Source organism: Sciurus carolinensis, chromosome X, assembly GCF_902686445.1.
Source record: "Sciurus carolinensis chromosome X, mSciCar1.2, whole genome shotgun sequence".
NCBI classification, from domain to species: Eukaryota; Metazoa; Chordata; class Mammalia; order Rodentia; family Sciuridae; genus Sciurus; species Sciurus carolinensis.
Window position 1 is genome coordinate 14,697,567 of NC_062232.1, and position 19,268 is coordinate 14,716,834.

Below are 19,268 nucleotides of genomic sequence, written 5' to 3' on the forward strand. Positions count from 1 at the left end.
AATGTACATGTATGATTATATTTTTTAAATCACTCATTAACTTCAGTCACCCCTTATGAGCTCTCTCTTCCTTTACACATGGCCCTTCTGCTGACACACAAGTAAGTCTATAAATAAAGAAGGACAAAAAGGAGGGAACCAAAGCAGGAAGGAGACAAAAAAGGATGTTGTCAGGCTCAAGGAGGCCAGAGAGATGGGATAAATACTTTTCGAAAAGAAAACATGTATTATTGGCAGAGCTACAACTCAGAAGATAATAAGATGGCTCGTTTCTCAGAAAAAAATAATGTAACTGGCTTTTTGCTACCGAAAGTATATACTATGGCAATTAAGTAATGGATATCACACCAAAAGCACAGGAAACAAAAGTAAAAATAGACAAATGGGACTGTATCAATCTTAAAAAAACCTTTTTGTGCATCAGAGGATACAACCAACAAAGTGAAAAGACATCCTATGCAATGGGAGAAAAAATTTGCAACTCATGTAACTGATCAGAGTATCTAGAACATAGAATTCCTACAACTCAACAATGATAAAACCAAATAACTTGATTTTAAAACAGAAAAGGACTTGAACAGACATTTCTCCAAAGATGATATTCAAATGACCAAGAAGAATACGAAAAGATGCTCAACATCACTGATCATCAAAGAAATGTAAATTACAACTATAATAAGATATCATTTCATACTCATTAGGATGCTTCTATAAAAATACTGTGAAGTATTTATTTTCTATTTTTTTTATACTAACATGAGTATGAGATGTTATCTGGAGATATTATACACCATCTGGTCACTATGGGAAACAGTATGGATTTTCTGTAAAACATTTAAAATAGCACTATTATATGATTCAGCAATCCCACTTTTGGGCACATATCTGAAGGAATTGAAAGCAGGATCTCAAAGAGATACGTGCACACTCACGTTCACAGCAGCATTATTCACTATAATGTGGGGATAAAAGCAACCTAAACATCCATTGGGGGATAAAGGACAGATAAGACATGGCCTATCCATGCAACAGAATATATTCAGCTTTAAAAACAAAGAAAATTCTACTATATACTCCAACTTTGATGAACCTTAAGGGCATTATGCTAAGTCAAATAAGGCAGGCACAAAAAACAAATATTGAATTATTCTACTTATCTGAGGCATCTGAAGTGGTCAAATTGATAGACAGAAAGTAGGAAGTATCTGTAGCATGCTGTGTCAAAATTAGTTCGGTCCCAGATGTCTTACTGACCAGCTGTTACATTTGGGGACTCTACCTTTATTTCTTTCTCCATCCTCTCTAAATCATGGACTACATGATTTTGTGGTTATCTTCACCACTGAGAAAGCAACAACAAATACATCTCCTTTTGTAATATGCTTTTAAGTGCCCAAAGACGATGCACTATATAACAGTGGGCAGATGTCATTTTTCTACTTTGGATAAATATAGAATAAAAAATTTTATACAGACCTAGAAATGAAGATGGTGATATTGAACAGTGAACATAAGAGACAAAAGGAGGCTGATGGTTATTGCAGAGGCGATGAGCCTACACCACTGCCTCTTAGGGAAAGTGTCCCTTCACCCAAGCAATGACTTGGTTATCAAGCTCAGATGAGACACATGTGCCAGTTATAGGTTCTGGAACAAGCATGGAGCCCCTCTGATGTGGGGTGGATTCAGTCACTTTCATCTATTCTCCCCTGTATGTATTTTTAGGGCCCAAAGAGTATCTTTTTTCCTCTACCACTCCCTTTGACTTACTTCTTTCAATAAATAAATATATTACACATTCAGTTTCCCCTCCAGGTGCTAAGCAATTCAAAGGTAACTTTTGCTGGAATTGGTGGTCTTGATCAAAAGATACAAGAAGGAGAATATGAATATATGCCTTCTATTTTGCAACAGGTAAATTTCATTTTGTTTTAAACCTAAGACTGATTCTGCTATTCTTTTTTGGGCCATTATGCCCCACTAACTGGATTTCTGGTCAGGATATTCTGCATGCATTACTGAGTAATAAAGTCCGATCTGTAAAAGAAACAGCAAACAACAACTGCTCACAAAGGATTCCATGCCATTGAGAGGTAGTAGTTTAACTGTTCAGTGGAAACTTGAAGTAGCTTTGAATGGGCTTCTGAATGCAGTGAAGTGGAAGATACCATAAAAAGCTGGCTGGCTCAGACCAGCTTTTCCACTGACAGGGAAACCTTGCCATCTGAGGGTCAAACGTCATTCATTCCTGCCAACTTTTAGTAACTAATTTATGGTCATGATTTGCTCCACTTCCTAAGAGTTAAAGGTCAATAGTAATGCAGGAAGACTCATTTTTTGCCCATCACTATTTCCCCCCTACAGAAAACACCATAAGCTTCCCCAAAACTGTACACAATGCTAAATCCTACTGAAACTATGCTGACAGAAGTCCAAGTTGAATCTGAAGGAAAAAAAAATGTGAAAATCAGAACTGGATTGCCTGTATAAATGAAGCAAATGCTGCAATTCTATAGAAAATCCCTAGTTTGGGCAGGGGATAAGGTTCTCAGCATTGAGGATCCTGCCTGGCTTACAACATGGAGCTTCTGTCTAACAGGAGGAAATCAGGCTAGAAGGCAAAGAGAAAGATGGCTCTTTGGCATGCAATACTGGCTATTCATCTTCTAAATTGGAAATGGTATTCATCTCAGGATCACCTCCTCCTGCCACATCCAATTCTCTCAAATACCCATTTCCCATTTCAAGTCCTGTTGTTATGGTTTGCATGTGAACCCCCAAAGGCCATGTACTAAAAACTTGGTTGCCAATCTGTGGTGCTATTAGGAGGTGGTGCAACCTGTAAAAGTTAGAGCCTAGTTGGAGGAAACAGGTCACTGGGAGGATGTCCTTGAAGGGGATATGTTGTCTCTTAGCTCTCTGCTTCCTGGATACCATGAAGTGAGCAGTTTTGTTCCACATGTGCTCCTCATCATGATGTTCTGACTCACTACAAGCCCACTTTGAGATGGAGGCAAGTGGACTGAAGCTTCTGAGACAGGCAAAATAAATCTTCCCTATTTTAAGTTGTTTTTCTCAGGTATTTTGTCACAGTGACAGAAAGCTGATTAATACACCTGTTTTACTCTTTTATTCCCTTGAGAGAATGGTAAATCAATTGTTTTCATTATCTGTTTGGCAACAGTTACCTCTACTCTGCCTGGGGAAAATACATGGCAATGAGTGACTCGTATGATTCTCAGTTTTTATTTAATAAGACAATTTTTATACCACTTACAGTGTGCTAAGCTTTCTCCCACGAACTTCACAAGTGATAACAGTTCAAGGACAAGCAAAATTAACCTATGGAGATAGAGGGTGCAACAGTGGTTGCACTATGAAGGCGTGAGGGCTGCTGGCAAAGGGCATAAGGAACTTCTGGAATGATGAAAATATTTTCTATTTTGATTGGGGTGTTGTTTTTATGTGTGTATTCGTTTGTCAGACTCATCAAATTATGGACTTAAGGTCTACAAGTTTCACTGACCACAAATTTTGCCTTGATTTAACAGAAAAAAAATGTGACCTTGCATGTGTTACAAGGTTCCCAAAGACACAGGCTCTTATTTTGCTGCTGTCCTGTGGATGCTGCCAGTGTCAGGTCAACAACCTATACCCCAATCCAGCTGCTGAAGCAAAGAAGAGTTCTGAAACTGGGAAATCCAACACAAAAGTCCTCTAACTCAGCTTACGCTCAACCCTCATCTCATTCACTTTCTGTTGAAGATATTGGTTATGGAAGGTTGATAAGGAGGTTCCAGAACTCTCTGGCTCTCCAGATAAGTTTGAATAACCTCCCAGAGTACTCTGCTGTATGAGCTCAGGTCCATTAGGGAGTATATCTGGGAATGGTTCTAATGATATTCACCAAATGCAGTTCCTCTTCCTACAGATTATCAATCAGAAGAAGGGAGATGGTGGAACTAAGAAATTTAGGCATTTGGAGTTTTATGAGGTTGAATGTGGCAAACTCCTAGTTATCTTGCAGATCCATAATAGCCAAGTTTGGCTGGGTGTATGGCTACCTAGCTACATACTACATTTCCCAGCTTTCCCTGTAATTAAATGGAGTCATGTGACTGAGTTCTTACCAATGGAATGTGACAGAAGCGGCATGTGTAAATTCTACTTGCTTTAAAGGAAATCACTTGCCCTGGGTTTCCTCTCCCACCCCAGACTTCATTGCATAGTCTAGAACACAGGATGGCAGTGACCTAGCTTCAACTATGCAGATAGGACCAATACTGTAACAGATGAAAGAGCTATAAAATAGTTGGATTAAACAACTCCTGAAACAGTGCTGTGTGCTAGGTTGGTCCACTCACCTCTAGCCTGCCATGTGAAAGGAAATTTCAGTCTTATTTAAATTACTGCATTTGTGACCTTTTTGTTATATTATCTTAGCGAATACCCGTACCAATGAAGTTTCTGAGGCTTATGATCTCTAGGCATGAAATTTCCAAGTTTCACACTCTGCTTAGCCCAGCCCTTTGAAATCCCAATTTCAGATTGTACTGGTACATAAAGACAGCACCCTCATTCCCTACACACAACATTGATCCCGTTGCTTAAACCAGCCATCCACAATCCACGAAATATCATTAACTCCTTATTCACGTATGCAATGTTGTTTTAAGACATGGTCCTCCATTCATGTTCTCAGCTTTATCACCTGCATTTGCATTCTGGTTTCAATAGATGTTCCCTGAGGGCACCTTGCATATGAAGAACTCTATGATCACACTCTGGTACAGTCAAATGGAATGTTTTCACCATCCCTCAAAGAAGCTTCTCTAAAACACCCAAGTAGAATAATTCCTTCCCTCTACTATATGTCCTTATCACTTCGGACCTTTCATTAAACCATGTACCACCCTGCGCAATTAGGATTTATTTACATGCCTGATCTCACAGCTGGAATACATGTTCCAAAGACCAAGTCCCTAAGGGAAGACTGTGACTTGCCCATATTCACAACCTTGGCATTTAGTATATGACCTGGCTCATACTTAATGAATGTTGAACAAAAGAAGGAAGCAGAATTCAACACGTAGCATGTTTTAAAACTTTACAGAACCAGGCGTGGTGGCACACTCCCATAATCCCAGTGGCTCAGGAGGCTGAGGCAGGAGGATTGCTAGTTCAAAGCCAGCCTCAGCAACTTAGTGAGGCCCTGAGCAACTCAGCAAGACCCTGTCTCTAAATAAAAGACAAAGGAAGACTGGGATGTGGCTCAGTGGTTAAGTGTCCTGGGTTTAATCGCTCATACGGGGGGGGGAACCTACAAATACATTATCATTCTTACCGATTCATTGCAAATGCATAGTGGAATTTAATATTATGCTGATCAGCCAAATCACACGTAGGCAGCATCTCCAGAGTTTCTACCAGCTTGACCATCGCATCATAGTCCTGTTGGCAAGAGATCTCAAGGTGAGAAAGAGAAGATTTTTCTAAATATTTATAAACATGAGACAGTCTCTAAATTTAAAGACAAGCCTTTGGGCTGGGGTTGTGGCTCAGTGGAAGAGTGCTTGCCTGGCATGTGTGAGGTCCTGGGTCCGACCCTCAACATCACATGTAAATAAATAAAATAAAAATATCCATTGACAACCAAAAAATATTTTAAAAAAGACAAGTCTTTCCTTGCATAGAGTATTTAGTGAAGTTACTTATAGCCTTCACTAGAACAAAAAAAATCAGAAAATAAGATGAATGAGAGAGAAGACAGAGAAGGAATTCCTGTTACCAAAGGGGACAGAGGGATTGAGGGAAAACTGTTAAATCCAAAGGCAGGGAAAAAAAAGCAAGTGAGCCCTAGCAACCAGGAAATGGCTATTATTTTGTGTTTTGAGTCTAAGAGGGTTAAAACCATCAGCAGAGCTATGTTAAAGTGAGCCAGACCTACACATAAGAAAACTTAAAGTCGACTTCCCATGTAAAGGGAGAAAACATCTTAGTCCTTCTTGTTTTACCAGAATCAATCAAATTAATCTAAACCAGGATTCTTCAACCTTAGCGCTATTGACATTTTCGACCCAGAATATTCTTTGTTGTGGGATGCTGTACTGTGTACTACTGTGTACTAGGCAGCAGCATCCCTGGTCTCTACTCATTAGAAGCCAGTGAAACACACCCACATACACACACACACCCACACACACCCACACAGAGTTTTGACAACTAAAATGTCCTTAGATGCTATCAGATGCTTCCTGGTTGAGAACCACTGTTCTAAATGCTGCATAATTACCTAGGGAAAAACTGCTACCATTTGTGTCTCAGTTAGGTCCCCTCTTAGCAGTGCTTCCTGTTAACCTTTCAGCCAGGTTTACAATCATTGGTATCAGCCAACTTGCTGCCAGACATTGTTGGCAGAGGAGGGCTTCTTAAAGAAATTATAAGCCTGTCTTATGACTCTGCATTTGATGCTACTGGCCCAGGAAAGAAAAGACAATGGATTCCAGGAACCTCCTGGCTCACATTTGAGCCTAAGAGGTTCATCAATGAAAGGTTAAGAAATGAAGGGAGGGCTGGGGATATAGCTCAGTTGGTAGAGTGCTTGCCTTGCAGGCACAAGGCCCTAGGTTTAATCCCCAGTACCGCAAAAAAAAAAAAAAAAAAAAAAAAAAAAAAAAGAAGGGCTACCTAAAAAAGGCGGGGGGGGGGGGGCAGGGAATGAAGGGATGATGCATGAAGGCAAGGGCAGAAGGAAGCCAGAAGCCAGGAACTCAAGGGAAGAAAGCCTTCAAGAAAAGTCAATCCTTGTCCAATGGTGCAATGGTGCATACTTTAATTATTATCACAATCCCTAATGGTACCTGTTACTAAAATCAGTTGCATCTGTTCATCACTAGGGGCATGAGATCCTTAGCAGTTGATTATTCTTGGTCCAAGGCATAAATGGATACCTCCATTACTGAGATTTAAAGAAGAGTGGCCAACAACCTCCAATGTGACTTTGTAGGATTCTACAAGTATTGCACATTACCCTGTGTGCCTCCAGAGGGAAAGGAGGCAGACTCCCTTAGGAATGTCTCAAAGGCATTAAACTCAGAAGAGGAAATGCTCAATTTCCTCCATGGTAGTACCACATCCCACAAGCTCTGTCTCAAGAACTCTCCAGTAGCTTCTGATGCCTGTTTCAGACTAAATATCCATATTCTCTGGGTCCTGGACATGCCTCTGCTACTCCTACTTTGTAACTGATGAGTCTGGTAAATTAAAAGAAGTAACAAAGGCCTAAAGGACAGAGCAGAGCAGAGAAGATAAGAACAAGGACAATGGAGTCAGTCAGCCTCAGGCTAAATCCTGGTTTCACTAACTGCTGTGGGACTTTGGGCAAGTTACTTAATTTCTCTGTACCTCATTTTTCTCATTTTTAAAATGGGCATAAATAAAATAAACCTACGCCATAGGTTTGTTAAGAGGAGTGAATGAATTTAGGATTAGCAAAAGGCTTGGAACTATGCTTAGCATGAAGTGTATATAAACTGTTAAATTATTAATTCCTTATACTAAGCAGTGCTTTATATGTGATCTCTTATTGGCATGGTCACACTAGCCCAAATATTAAAAAAAAACTTCCCTAAAACTTTCACCCTGATAAAAAAAAGCTGGATGACATCTAACCTGGTCACAGACCCATTTATATAAAATAGCTACTTCACCATACACCTAGTAAAAGAATATCCTAGTGAGAATACACCATATACCTAATGAGAATACACTCACACGAGGATAAATTTGTATATGCTAGCCTCAGCTAGGCGCATTTCATACCTGGATATCTCGGTAGGACAGGAGTAAATTAATGATGATGTCTGATGTCAGAACCTCAATATTATCCATGCGGAGTTTGATCCGAGCCAGCTCCTTTGCCAGCTCATCGCCCTGGTATTTCTCTCTGGCTTTTCGGATGTCATTCAACAAGGTTTCTTTGTAATAAGCACTAAAGAAAGGAACAGGAAAACCTCTAGTTATATCTATGTGCATCCAGGACCCTTCTCTTTGGTGCTCAAATAAATATGGTTCTCATTGACATGACTGAATCTAACACATGGTGACCTTGGCCCAGACCTGAGCCTCCTCATGCAGCAAACAGGAGAGGCTTCAATTTGTTATTCCCATTTTGCTGAAATGAGTCAATATTGGTAACAAATAAAAATCAGCTCGTTACAACCTTAAAATATTTTCAAAGCTGAAATATCCAAACAATATACAGAACTTTCTATACAACTTGATCTACTTTCTCTGGTATTTTGAAACACACAGAAGGCAAGAAGGTACCTAACTTGAATATTTATTTTCCCTACCAGCAAAGATTATCACAAAGCCAAACAAAACTCCCGAAGTCATGAAATATAGGGAAATTCATTTAAAAACTATTCTTATCTATTAAGTGTCCCCAGGTAGTAGTCATGAAGCTTTCTCCAGTTGAAGGAGAGCTGGAAACTGGTGTCATGCCTCTGGGCAATCTAAAAAGGGGTACACAGAGAACATGCTAGGAAGCTCTCGGAAAACTTTGCCTTTCACTTCTTTACTCTCCTTGTCTTATTTCACTGCCAGAATGTTTTTCTAATATAAGATATAAAATCTCATATATGAGGGCACCTAGCTAATAATGAGGATATGTAAGAACATTTAAAGCAGTTTAAATCCACACTGAAATGTGATCATAGCCTCTCACAGAGTCAATGCTAATATCTGATACTTGGAATAAAACCTTGAAAAACAACCTAATTTGGTGTACAGAGGCCAACGTACAATGACCAAAGATTGATTTAAATATCTTGCCTATTTTCCAATTAATTTTTAAACAGAGAATGAGCACTGCCAAGTAGTAATACTGTCAACCCATTAGAAACAGAAGCTAAAATGATTTAATTGTAGAGAGAAAAATTAAGCTGTTTCTTAAAAAAAAGAGTAGGTTAAATCATCTTTCCTAGAGAAACAACATGAGACTGAACAAGAATAAATCATACTTATTTTGAATAATTATAAAACTATGCCATATAAATGTGCATACATTGAACAGCCTGGTCCAATGCTCATAATAAGACCTCAATTAACATTTAAAGAATGAAATGACATCCCACAGAAAGGGTTTTAATGTAAAAATATTAGTGCAATGCTCTCATTTTTATTTCCTTATTTGTCAACTGCTATTATCCCAATGATGAGCAAATCAGCAAACTCTGCCAGTGTTTAAAATTTGTCATTAATTGAATGAGTCATTAAACTGGGTGACAGCCATTGCCCATTTGGTAGACTATAAAGGCATGAAAGCTATTAAAGTGTTATTAGTTTGGCCTGATGGTAAAAAGTTATACTTCAGTCTCGTTTTCAAGGGTAATTCTGAAAAATAGTTTTAATAAATGAAGAAATCTAATAAAAACAATAACTTTTAGGTAAATAAAACACTGACTTGATTATGGTTTGGGGACACCAGATATGTAATAAGCATGCAGCCATTTCTGCCTCTGGCAACCAGGGAAGATGTTGTTAATCGATGTGAACTTGGAAATGGCTTCAAAGCCCTTTTTAGCATAGGACTTACAATAGACTATAAATCTATCCAAATAGGCATGTGAGCTTAAAACTTACCTGCCATCCCTATTATAGATGTTTACAATCACAAGTACCATTTACCCTCTCCTACTGCCAGACACCAGTCAATCATGGGGTAGAATCTACCAATAGGTAGTTCAAGCCCTTGGAAATTAAAACAAATCAAAGTTCTTTTCCTCCCAATACATACATACATACACTGAATGAGAAACAAACTTGAACCTGTTTCTTGCAAAGATATGACTCATCTGACAGATTCAAGTTAGTTGACCTCCTTGTCAGACCTGAAAACATGATATTGGGAGAACTTTCTCCCTAAACATCACTAAAATGTTTGTTTTGGAATTAGACAACTGTTGGCATGGTAAAACTGAATGAGGTTTTCCAGGACCATGCCACAAAAAGTTTGCCATTTGCTTTTTGTGTTGGCGTATGGTCACACATGTCTAGGTTTCCAGTCTTCTTCCCCACTAAGGTCTATAGAAGAAAGTCTGTATCCATAAAAGAGGTTGTGGGATAGAAAAAGAGAACAAAATGTGAACTTTATGCTAATACTTCAGTAGTAACCCTCCAAGGTTCAGGGTGCCATGATTTGGGCCAAAACATGACATGAGGTCCTTGAAATTTCATTACAAATCAGTTCTGCCAGTCCTTTGGATTTTCATTTGTTTTGGAAGTACAAATCCTCCTCCTTGTGACACAACTTACAGGAATAAATCCTTTAAATTGGCTTCAAGCAAAACAACTGGATTGTTGATTAAGAAGAAGAATTTTTCTGCCTTTAACTTTTAGAGCGGTTTCTTGAGCATTGAGGTTCAAAGAAGGGAGTGACCTTTCCCAGGCTATGTGGCTAGGAATCGCCTAACCCAGGACTCACATTCAAACCTTTCTACCTGAGCAAGTATTACACACCACCTCTGATATAAATCTCAAGAGCACATGTCACAGTACATCCTGAAGTCAGGAAGATAAGCAGGTTCTCAAGAGTATGAGAACTCAAGGTCAGAATGACCTTGCTGAGGCATTTTAAGAACACCAGTAACAGAGAATGTAAAACCATGTTCAGAAGTGATCATGAAACAGAATCTCCAAGTTGAAACTGATGGTTTAAAAAAAATTGCTTACTTAACTTCCTTGTTTTCTAGAGGAGAAAACAGTCACAGACAAGAGAAGGTACATATCAAGGTCACACAGGGAGTCAGGAGCAGACACAGGCCCAATTCTGACCTCCTAACTCCATTTCTATTCTTTTCATATCAGTGACTCAGATTAGTGAGGCTGGATTCCAGGATGATTTTTGAATGATTGACAAATGCTCGTTATTCTCTGGGCATACTGGTCATTTCGAGGTATACTACCTCCCTGAAAGCGAAGGGAAAATTTTACAAGGTTCCCAGGGTTGTTGGTGGCTGGTAAGAATTACCATGAGGTCACATGGATGTCCTTGAGGAGGCTAATGAACCTGTCCACCAGGGGCATACACAGCGGGCCCAGGATGGTATCCCAGTTGGGCTGCATGTACTCCGAGGCTCGCCTCTGGGCATCACTCTCACAGCAAAAATAATCAGCGCATGGTGTCACAATGTAGGGGATGAAATAATAATTTCCACTAGATGCCTGGAAAAAGAAAACAAAAATGTTGCAGAAAGTACTTGTTGCAGAAGCACAGCTATGACTTTGAGCAGGTAGGATCTGGTGGGATACAAAGAAAAAGGTATTTCAGTATGAACAACAACTTATGCAATACCACTACAAATCTATTAGGCATAAAACAGGAAACCACTCAATTTCAGAAGCTCTATCTTTTAAATAATATGATAGAAATTTGGTTTAAAATGCTGAGCTGACCTGTATGTCTCTGACTTTCACTGGCAGAAACAGTAGGGTTCAAAGTCTAAGAAATCAATTGATTCATTTTATGCCCCTCAAACCAGATGGAACTTGAACCCACTGAGAACCAAGGATTATAATATAGCATATGTTTTTCTTTCAGCATAGACAAAAATATATTACTTGATAATTTGATAATTTCATACAGATGAAATATAAACTTTGTTGAATAAAACTTTGTGGGAAGCATATATTAATAATTATGATTAGTTTTAGAGATCTTTTGAAAAGAGATTTGTTGAAATTTTTTGTAGCCTTAATAATAGGTAAAAATGGTATCCTTTTTCTATGGAATAATTATAGTTTGACTACAAATCATAATTCTTTGTAAAGCATAAGCATCTTTAAAGAGTATTATATCTGTGCTCAGTTTTTTAGCACATTTGGAGGTTAAAACACCATTCTCTACACAACGTTCTTATATCATGATCAGTCATTTGCCTACACTATCATAAAAAGCAACTTACAACTTCAGACTTTTAAATCCTTGTATTTCCACTTGAAGAATTTACACGATACCAGAAATAATTCATTTGATTTCTTACATTTTTAAAACTGAACTAACAGAGGTAGTTAGGTAGTTTTGACATAATACAGACATAATCTTAGAAAGGACACTTTCTCCAAGAATGGGACATAGAATAAGGGATACATTTTCTTCTAAATTAAAAACAAATTCATTAATTACATAGAAAACTGTCAGAATATCATGATCTCAGATCAAACAGACCACTTGGGAAAACTTACAACACGTGGGAACTAGTTTCAACAACATGAAATAAATATTTAAGAAGTTTTACTTTTGAATAAGATCTGCTTAGATGAAGACAGGTAGCATTCTTATTTCTAGCCTAACTTAAAATATAAATAATTATATTAAAACTCTCTTTTGGAAGTTGGTGGGCTTCTACAACCCTATTATGACACATTTTGAATCCTAAAATATTTTGTTAAAAGCAATTACTGGGGTTATTCCACTAAAACATATTTTAGACCAGGTCACCTAACTTTTCCTGTAAGGACCAGATGGTCAATATTTTGGCCTTGCATACCTCACAGTGTCTGTTGCAACTATTCCACTCTGCTGTTGTAGCACAAAAGCAGACAAAGACCATGTATAAATACACGAGCGTGGCCATGTGTCAATAAAACTTTATACATGGATACAAATGCAAATTTCACATTTTTACATGTCCTGAAATAATCTTCTTTTCATATTTCCCAACCATTTAAAAAGGTAAACTAAAAAAATTTAAAAACTAAAAAGTTATTCTTAGCTCCCAGACCATACAAAAATAGGTGATGGGTCAATGTTTGTTTTAGACTAAACTTTCTCATATTGCATTATCCCTGAAAAGAGGGTTTTCTGAGAATACTTAACCTGTTGCAAAACAGCAGCTGGTGACCATCCTTGTGGGTACCAGATATTGGCATTAACCCCCTCAAAATACAAGTGCCAGTGTTATAAATAGAAGGCTCAAGAATTAAGGTGTGTGAGGGTGACATCTGAGAAAGGTGACTCAGATCTACTTCTTCATCAGTAGGAACTGCTTGCGCCAGAGAAAAAAAGACCCTTCCCCTCCCTGTAACACTTTCAAATTCTCAAAGAGACTCAAACTAGCCAGCAAACTAAAGTTTTGGTAGGTTAGAGCCAAGTTTCTCCCTTAACCATGCCAGGAAAACCATGTTCCTAAATTAAATGCCATTTATAAATTCAGAAGTTAAAATATTTTTCTTCTACCTGGAATTGGTTAAGTTCATGGTAAAAGCCCTCCTATTTCAGACTGAGAGGGAGGAAAGAAAGGGCTGTATGGATCAGTGAGGTCCAGAAGGTAAAATACCTTTGAAGAAATACAACCTAATTAGAGCTGGGTTGGAAATGCAAAAAGTTCCTCAAATTCGATCCCCAGAAAAATAACCATAACTAGTAAAAATTCTTTTTAATAAAGACCTTAGGCATGGTGGCACACACCTATAATCCCAGTGACTCAGGAGGCTGAGATAGGAGGATTGCAAGTTCAAAGCTGGACTCAGCAACTTAGTGAGGCCCTAAGCAACTCAGTGAGACCCTGTCTCTAACTAAAATATAAAAGGGCTGGGGATATGGCTCAGTGGTTAAGTGCCCCTGGGTTCAGTCCCTGGTCAAAAAAAAAAAAAAAAAAAGTCAAGTCTCCATAAATTGTCCTAAGGCCATCCAATAGAGAAGCTATATTCAATAAAGTTTATTAAATCTTGGTAAGAACAGTGAAATTCTGAAGCATCTGAGCCATAACCAGCTCCTCTCCCATGCCCAGCACCTAGTGACAGAAGTTCTACTCTGGGAGGGCATGACCAAGATGGAGTTCCCTCTCATCCCCAGTCCAAGATGACCATTTCTTCCTGGAAAGACCAAGCCACAAGTATTCTCATCTACCACAGCCTGGTGGTGTAGAAGCTCTATTCTAGAAGTGTGGTCAAGCAGACCAGGACTTCCTTTCTCCACACAGTCCCCCACTTACAGAGCAGAAGCTCTACCCTAGGCAAAGCAGGCCAAGAACACTGGGCTTTAATTGCTCTTGCCCCACCTCATTCATGGTGTGGCAGGCAGTTAAAAGAAGGCTGGTATCTGTATCATAGCAATAAATGAAAGGTAGACTAGATCATAAGTTTTACAGAGAGAGGTAGAGAAAGAGACTCTTAAGAGGAACCTTTCTAAGGTCAAAGCAAGTCTCAAGGATTGGACTTAAAGACTTCCTACAAAGTGGCATGACTGAAATTATACCAGACTAGCCTCAAGATAACAAAAAAGGGCAGACCAATCAGCCAACAAGGGAGACTAACAACTGGTTGGAACACCAATACAAGAAGATTAGTCAGAAACGTAACAGGAAGATCAGGGAAAGAGTCAAAGAGGCCAGCTGTAACCAATGTCATTCCTGGGTGGGGACAGAGGGCTCAGAGTAACTGTACATGCCAAAAGCTATGCCCTTCAGGGAGTAACAACAAAGATTACACACTAAAGAGAGAAACTGCACTGACCTAGTCCAACCAAGTCACAGTAAATAATCAAAAAACAAAAACAACATGCCCCATAGGCAGAAGAGAGGGAGGGAGATCAATATCCAGAGTTGCAACAGTATACAACCTAAAATGTCCAGCTTTCAGGAAAAAAAAAGACAAAACATGCAAAGAAACACTACAGAGTGATCCACATACAGGAAAAACAACAGGCAACAATAACTGCCTCTGAAAAGACCCAGCTATTGACCTTAGCAGACAAAGAGTTGAAGGTAGCTATCATAAGTATGTTCAGAGAACTAAAAGAAACCCTGCTCGAAGAATTAAAGGAAGTCATGATGACAATGTGTCTAACAGACTATCAGTAAAGAAAAACTATGAAGAAAGGAAAGAACCAAATGAGAATTCTGGAGTTGTCAAATACCATAACCAAAATGAAAAATTCACTGAAGGAGCTCAGTAGATATGAGTGGCGGAAGACTCAGTGAACCTAATATAGACCAATAGAGATTAGTGTGAAGAACAGAGAAAAAAGAACTAAGAAAAACAAATAAAATATGGAAGAGTATCATTAAATGCCATCGGTATATCTCAGGAGAAAGAAGCTAAGAAATGCTGAAAGAAGTAATTGCTGAAAACTTCCCAAATTTGATGAAAAACATTAACTTCTCTACATATTCAACAAGCTAAATGAACTTCAAATAAGATAAAGAGGTCCACATTGAAACACATCATAGTCAAATTTTTGAAGACAGTGATAAAATCTTGAAAGCTGCAAGAGATAAATGTCATGTACGGGGGAAATTCCAGTAGGATTAACATCTGATCTTTCATCAGAAACAAAGACGGCCACGGGAAGACATATCCAAAGTACCAGGGGAAAAGAGTCAAGCAAGAATCATATACCCACCAAAACTATCTTTCACAAAAATGAGGGTTGGGGTTGTAGCTCAGTGCTAGCACTTGCCTAAGCATGTGTGAGGCACTGGGTTTGAGTCTCAGCATCACACATAAATAAATAAATAAAATAAAGGTTTATCAACATCTAAAAAATATTTTTAAAAAAAGTTTGAAAAAAGTGAAGATCAAAGAAAGACAGTTCCAGATAAACAAAAACTGAGATAAGTTTATGCTAGCAGATCAACCTTACAAAAATACTAAAGGAAGTTCTTTAGGATGGAAGAAAGGGAGAGTAGACAGTAATTTTAATCCACATGATAAAACAAATAATTCTAATAAAGGTAGTTATGTAGACAATTATAAAATGCAGTATATCATAAATTTCTTTTTTTTTTTTTGGTGCTGGGGATCGAACCCAGGGCCTTGTGCTTACAAGGTAAGCACTCTACCGACTGAGCTATCTCCCCAGCCCCCATAAATTTCTTTTCCTTTCTTAATTGATTTAAAAATCAAACGTAGAGCTGGGTATGGTGGCGCACACCTGTAATCCCAGGGACTTGGGAGGCTGAGGCAGGAGGATTGTGAGTTCAAAGTGAGCCTCAGCAACTAAGCGAGGCCCTAAGCAACTCAGCAAGACCCTGTCTCTAAATAAAATGTAAAAAGGGCTGGGGATGTGGCTCAGTGGTTAAGCACCTCTGAGTTCAATCCCCAGTACCAACAACAACAACAAAAAATCAAATGTACAAAAGGATGTATATAATCCATATTTTAGAGTTTATAACATATAGAGAGATATAAGCTATTTGACAATAAGAACAAAAAGCATAGCACACAGGTAGGAATAAAACTGCTTTGGAATAAGGAAATGACACCATATGATAATTCAAATCCACAAGAGCAAATGAAAAGGACAAGAAATGGTAAATAAAAAGTAAATATCAGGCTGGGGTTGTGGCTCAGTGGTAGAGTACTTGCCTGGCATGCGTGAGGCACTGGGTTTGATCCTTAGCACCACAAAAAAATGAATAAATAAAATAAAGGTATTGTATTCACCAACAACTAAAAAATATTTTTCAAAAGCAAATATCACACATACACTCTCACTCTCCTTCTCTCTCCCTCTCCCTATTCTCTCTCCTTTTCTTAGTTTCATTAAAAGACATAACAATAACAAAAATATTCATAAACATTACAACTAAATAATCATAAGCCTCTGAAAGGTAAGTAGGTAAATTGAAGGTGAAAGAATCAGATCTATTTGCATAAAATTATTATATCTTCAACTGTTTCCAAAACAAATGTTTCTACTGAAATCTTGTTTACATTATTCCTTCAGCAAACCTAGTCTTCCCAAACAGCACAAGAATAAACTTTGCCCCAGTCCTGCTCAAACCCTAAATAATGAAGTGTGAAAAATAGGATTTTGACAGCCATAAGATATGTGCTGTGACCAGTTCTTGTTCAAGGAGGCAGAGCAGTAGCAACAGAGACCCTGCAGTTAGGAGAGGAGGTGATCCTTGGAGCCAATTTTTAGCCATAGTTAGAGAAAAATGAGGAGAAAGAGAAGAAATGCATGAACTCTGGAACCAGCTGAGAGTTTAATAAACAGGACTGAGGAGACAGCAGGAATCTAGAGACTTGGGAAGGTAAAAATACTTCCTTTGAGACAATCTTTCAGAAACTGTATAAAAGTTTAAGAAATCTGACAGAAAGAAAATGGGACTAATGACTACATTTTAAAAAGCAATTCATAAACTTCCAAATGAAAGCACAGGCTTTTGAGCACAAGTACTTTTGTTCTTACAAAGAGGAAGAATAGGCCCAAACATCTTCAAATGATGGACCACATTCAGACTTTTGTTGGTGGAGAGACCAGAAATTTAAAGAAAAACAATGATTAACAAAATACATGTTCAATAGTGAACGAGGATCCGCTATTTCTAATTGTTACATTTTTAAATGAAAATATCTCAAGAATCCAGCTCATTAAAACAAATTTAACAAAGGCAGCTTAGTTTCCTACATAAAGGGGCATTAGAATCAGTGTTCTAGCCACATTAATATGTAAACTCGTATTCTAAACACTCTCCAAATATTTCTAAAAGGATGATTCTGATATAGTAAGTGAGGTCAGAGGGCAAGGTAAAAGCCACTGATCTCTGACACTGTGGGGGTAGGAAATGAAGGAATCATCCTGTAAAGTTTTGAGTTCCTAACACAGCAATTCAATTTTCCAGAACTACTACCATCTATAAATATAACCACCATGAACAGACCATCCTATATGATCACCAGAAAAAAGTTTAATTATAAAGCCTTAAATGTTATGATTCTTTAATATATATATTTTTAGTTCTAGGTGGACATACCTTTACTTCATTTTATTTTTTATGTGGTGCTGAGGATCGAACCCAGGGTGTCAGGCATGCTAGGCAAGTGCTCTACCACTGAGCCACAATCCCAGCCCCAAATGTTATTATGATTTTAAATGCCTGTTTAATATACCATCTATTAAATTTATATACTTAACCATTCTCCTATTGCTTACTTTGAAAATTTCCATCTAAGTACCACTAAGATGAACATCTTTGTATATGGCATCTTTGTACTGTGGTCTTTTCCTAAAGATAGCTTCCCAGGAGTGAAATTACTATAATAAGTGTAAGGTCCTTGATGTGTGTGGCTGAGTTGTCTGCCATAAAAGATGAAGCAATTTATTTACACTCCCACCAGCAGAGTATGAGGGCATGCCAATTTCATCACCCACTAAACAGAACTGAGCAGTTTTACTTTTCACATTTGTGAGATTAGGTGAACAAGAAAGACCCTATGAGCATTAAAATAAGTCAGTCTCATCCCAACTCAAAGGATTCAGAGGGCCAAGGATTAACTCCCAGCACCACTCCAACCCAGATGTACTTATCTATCTAAACCTCAGTTTTCTCATCTTTAGAATGGGGAAAATAATGGTGGCAACCTTATCAGGCAGTAGAGGCTGAAATATAAATATTTCCGTGAAATGCTTTGTACATACTGGGCATCCAAAACATATTAGCTATGTACAACAGTTCTAGACCAGACCAGGAGTTGTGAACTTGGGGTCTGTTAATTTGAATGAGAAAAAAATCCATATTTGTCATCAGTTGCTTTCAATTGAAATGTAAGACTTTCTTTAATCAGAAACGTAGGTAACATACTCTAGTGGTATTAGCAAAACATGAAACGATGTCACTAATAGAAATCACAGGTTTTTAATTTCCCATTATAGTTCCTGCAGATACCTTAAAATAACTTTTATACCCATTGCTACTCCAAAATTATGACACATTTTAGACCTGATATTTGATATTATTTGACATTAGTATAGCAGCATATTAGTAAATAAAATTTTTAAAAACAGTTTGATAACTATATTTCAACATAATTGGTCTTCCTATAATTCTTTATATTTTAGAATATTTAAACATATTCTCTAAAATGATGCACAGTCGGGTGCAGTGGCACATGCCTGTAATCCCAGTGGCTCTGGAGGCTGAGGCAGGAAGATTGCAAGTTCAAAGCCAGCCTCAGTAAAAGTGAGGTGCTAAGCAACTCAGTGAGACCCTGTCTCTAAAAAAACTACAAAACAGGGCTGGGGATGTGGCTCAGTGGTCGTGTGCCCCTGAGTTCAATAATCCCCAGTACCCAAAAGAAAAAGAAAGTTAAAATGATGCATAGGCTCCTCCAGAATGAAAAAGGGATCCCATGTCTCCAAAAGTTCTTTGCCACTTAGGACTCTTTGCATAGGCATCACATAGAACATCCTAGCTGAGGCCATAAAACGCCAATGTTCCTTCATGGGATACAAATGTAAAGCTTTCTGGTAATATAGC

At 38.1% G+C, this 19,268-nt stretch overlaps 1 protein-coding gene across 2 annotated transcripts in view; it reads right to left on the minus strand.

Annotated features, from left to right (window-relative positions):
• The window catches only part of Map3k15 (mitogen-activated protein kinase kinase kinase 15), a 119,265-nt gene that overhangs the window by 67,406 nt on the left and 32,591 nt on the right, over positions 1-19,268 (minus strand). For both annotated transcript variants that reach the window (XM_047535783.1, XM_047535782.1), the window contains exons 4-6: positions 11,033-11,226; positions 7,822-7,990; positions 5,345-5,451 (exon numbers count right to left, since the gene is read on the minus strand). In XM_047535783.1, the coding sequence (XP_047391739.1) occupies positions 5,345-5,451; positions 7,822-7,990; positions 11,033-11,226 (470 nt within the window). The remainder of the gene's footprint in view (positions 1-5,344; positions 5,452-7,821; positions 7,991-11,032; positions 11,227-19,268) is intronic.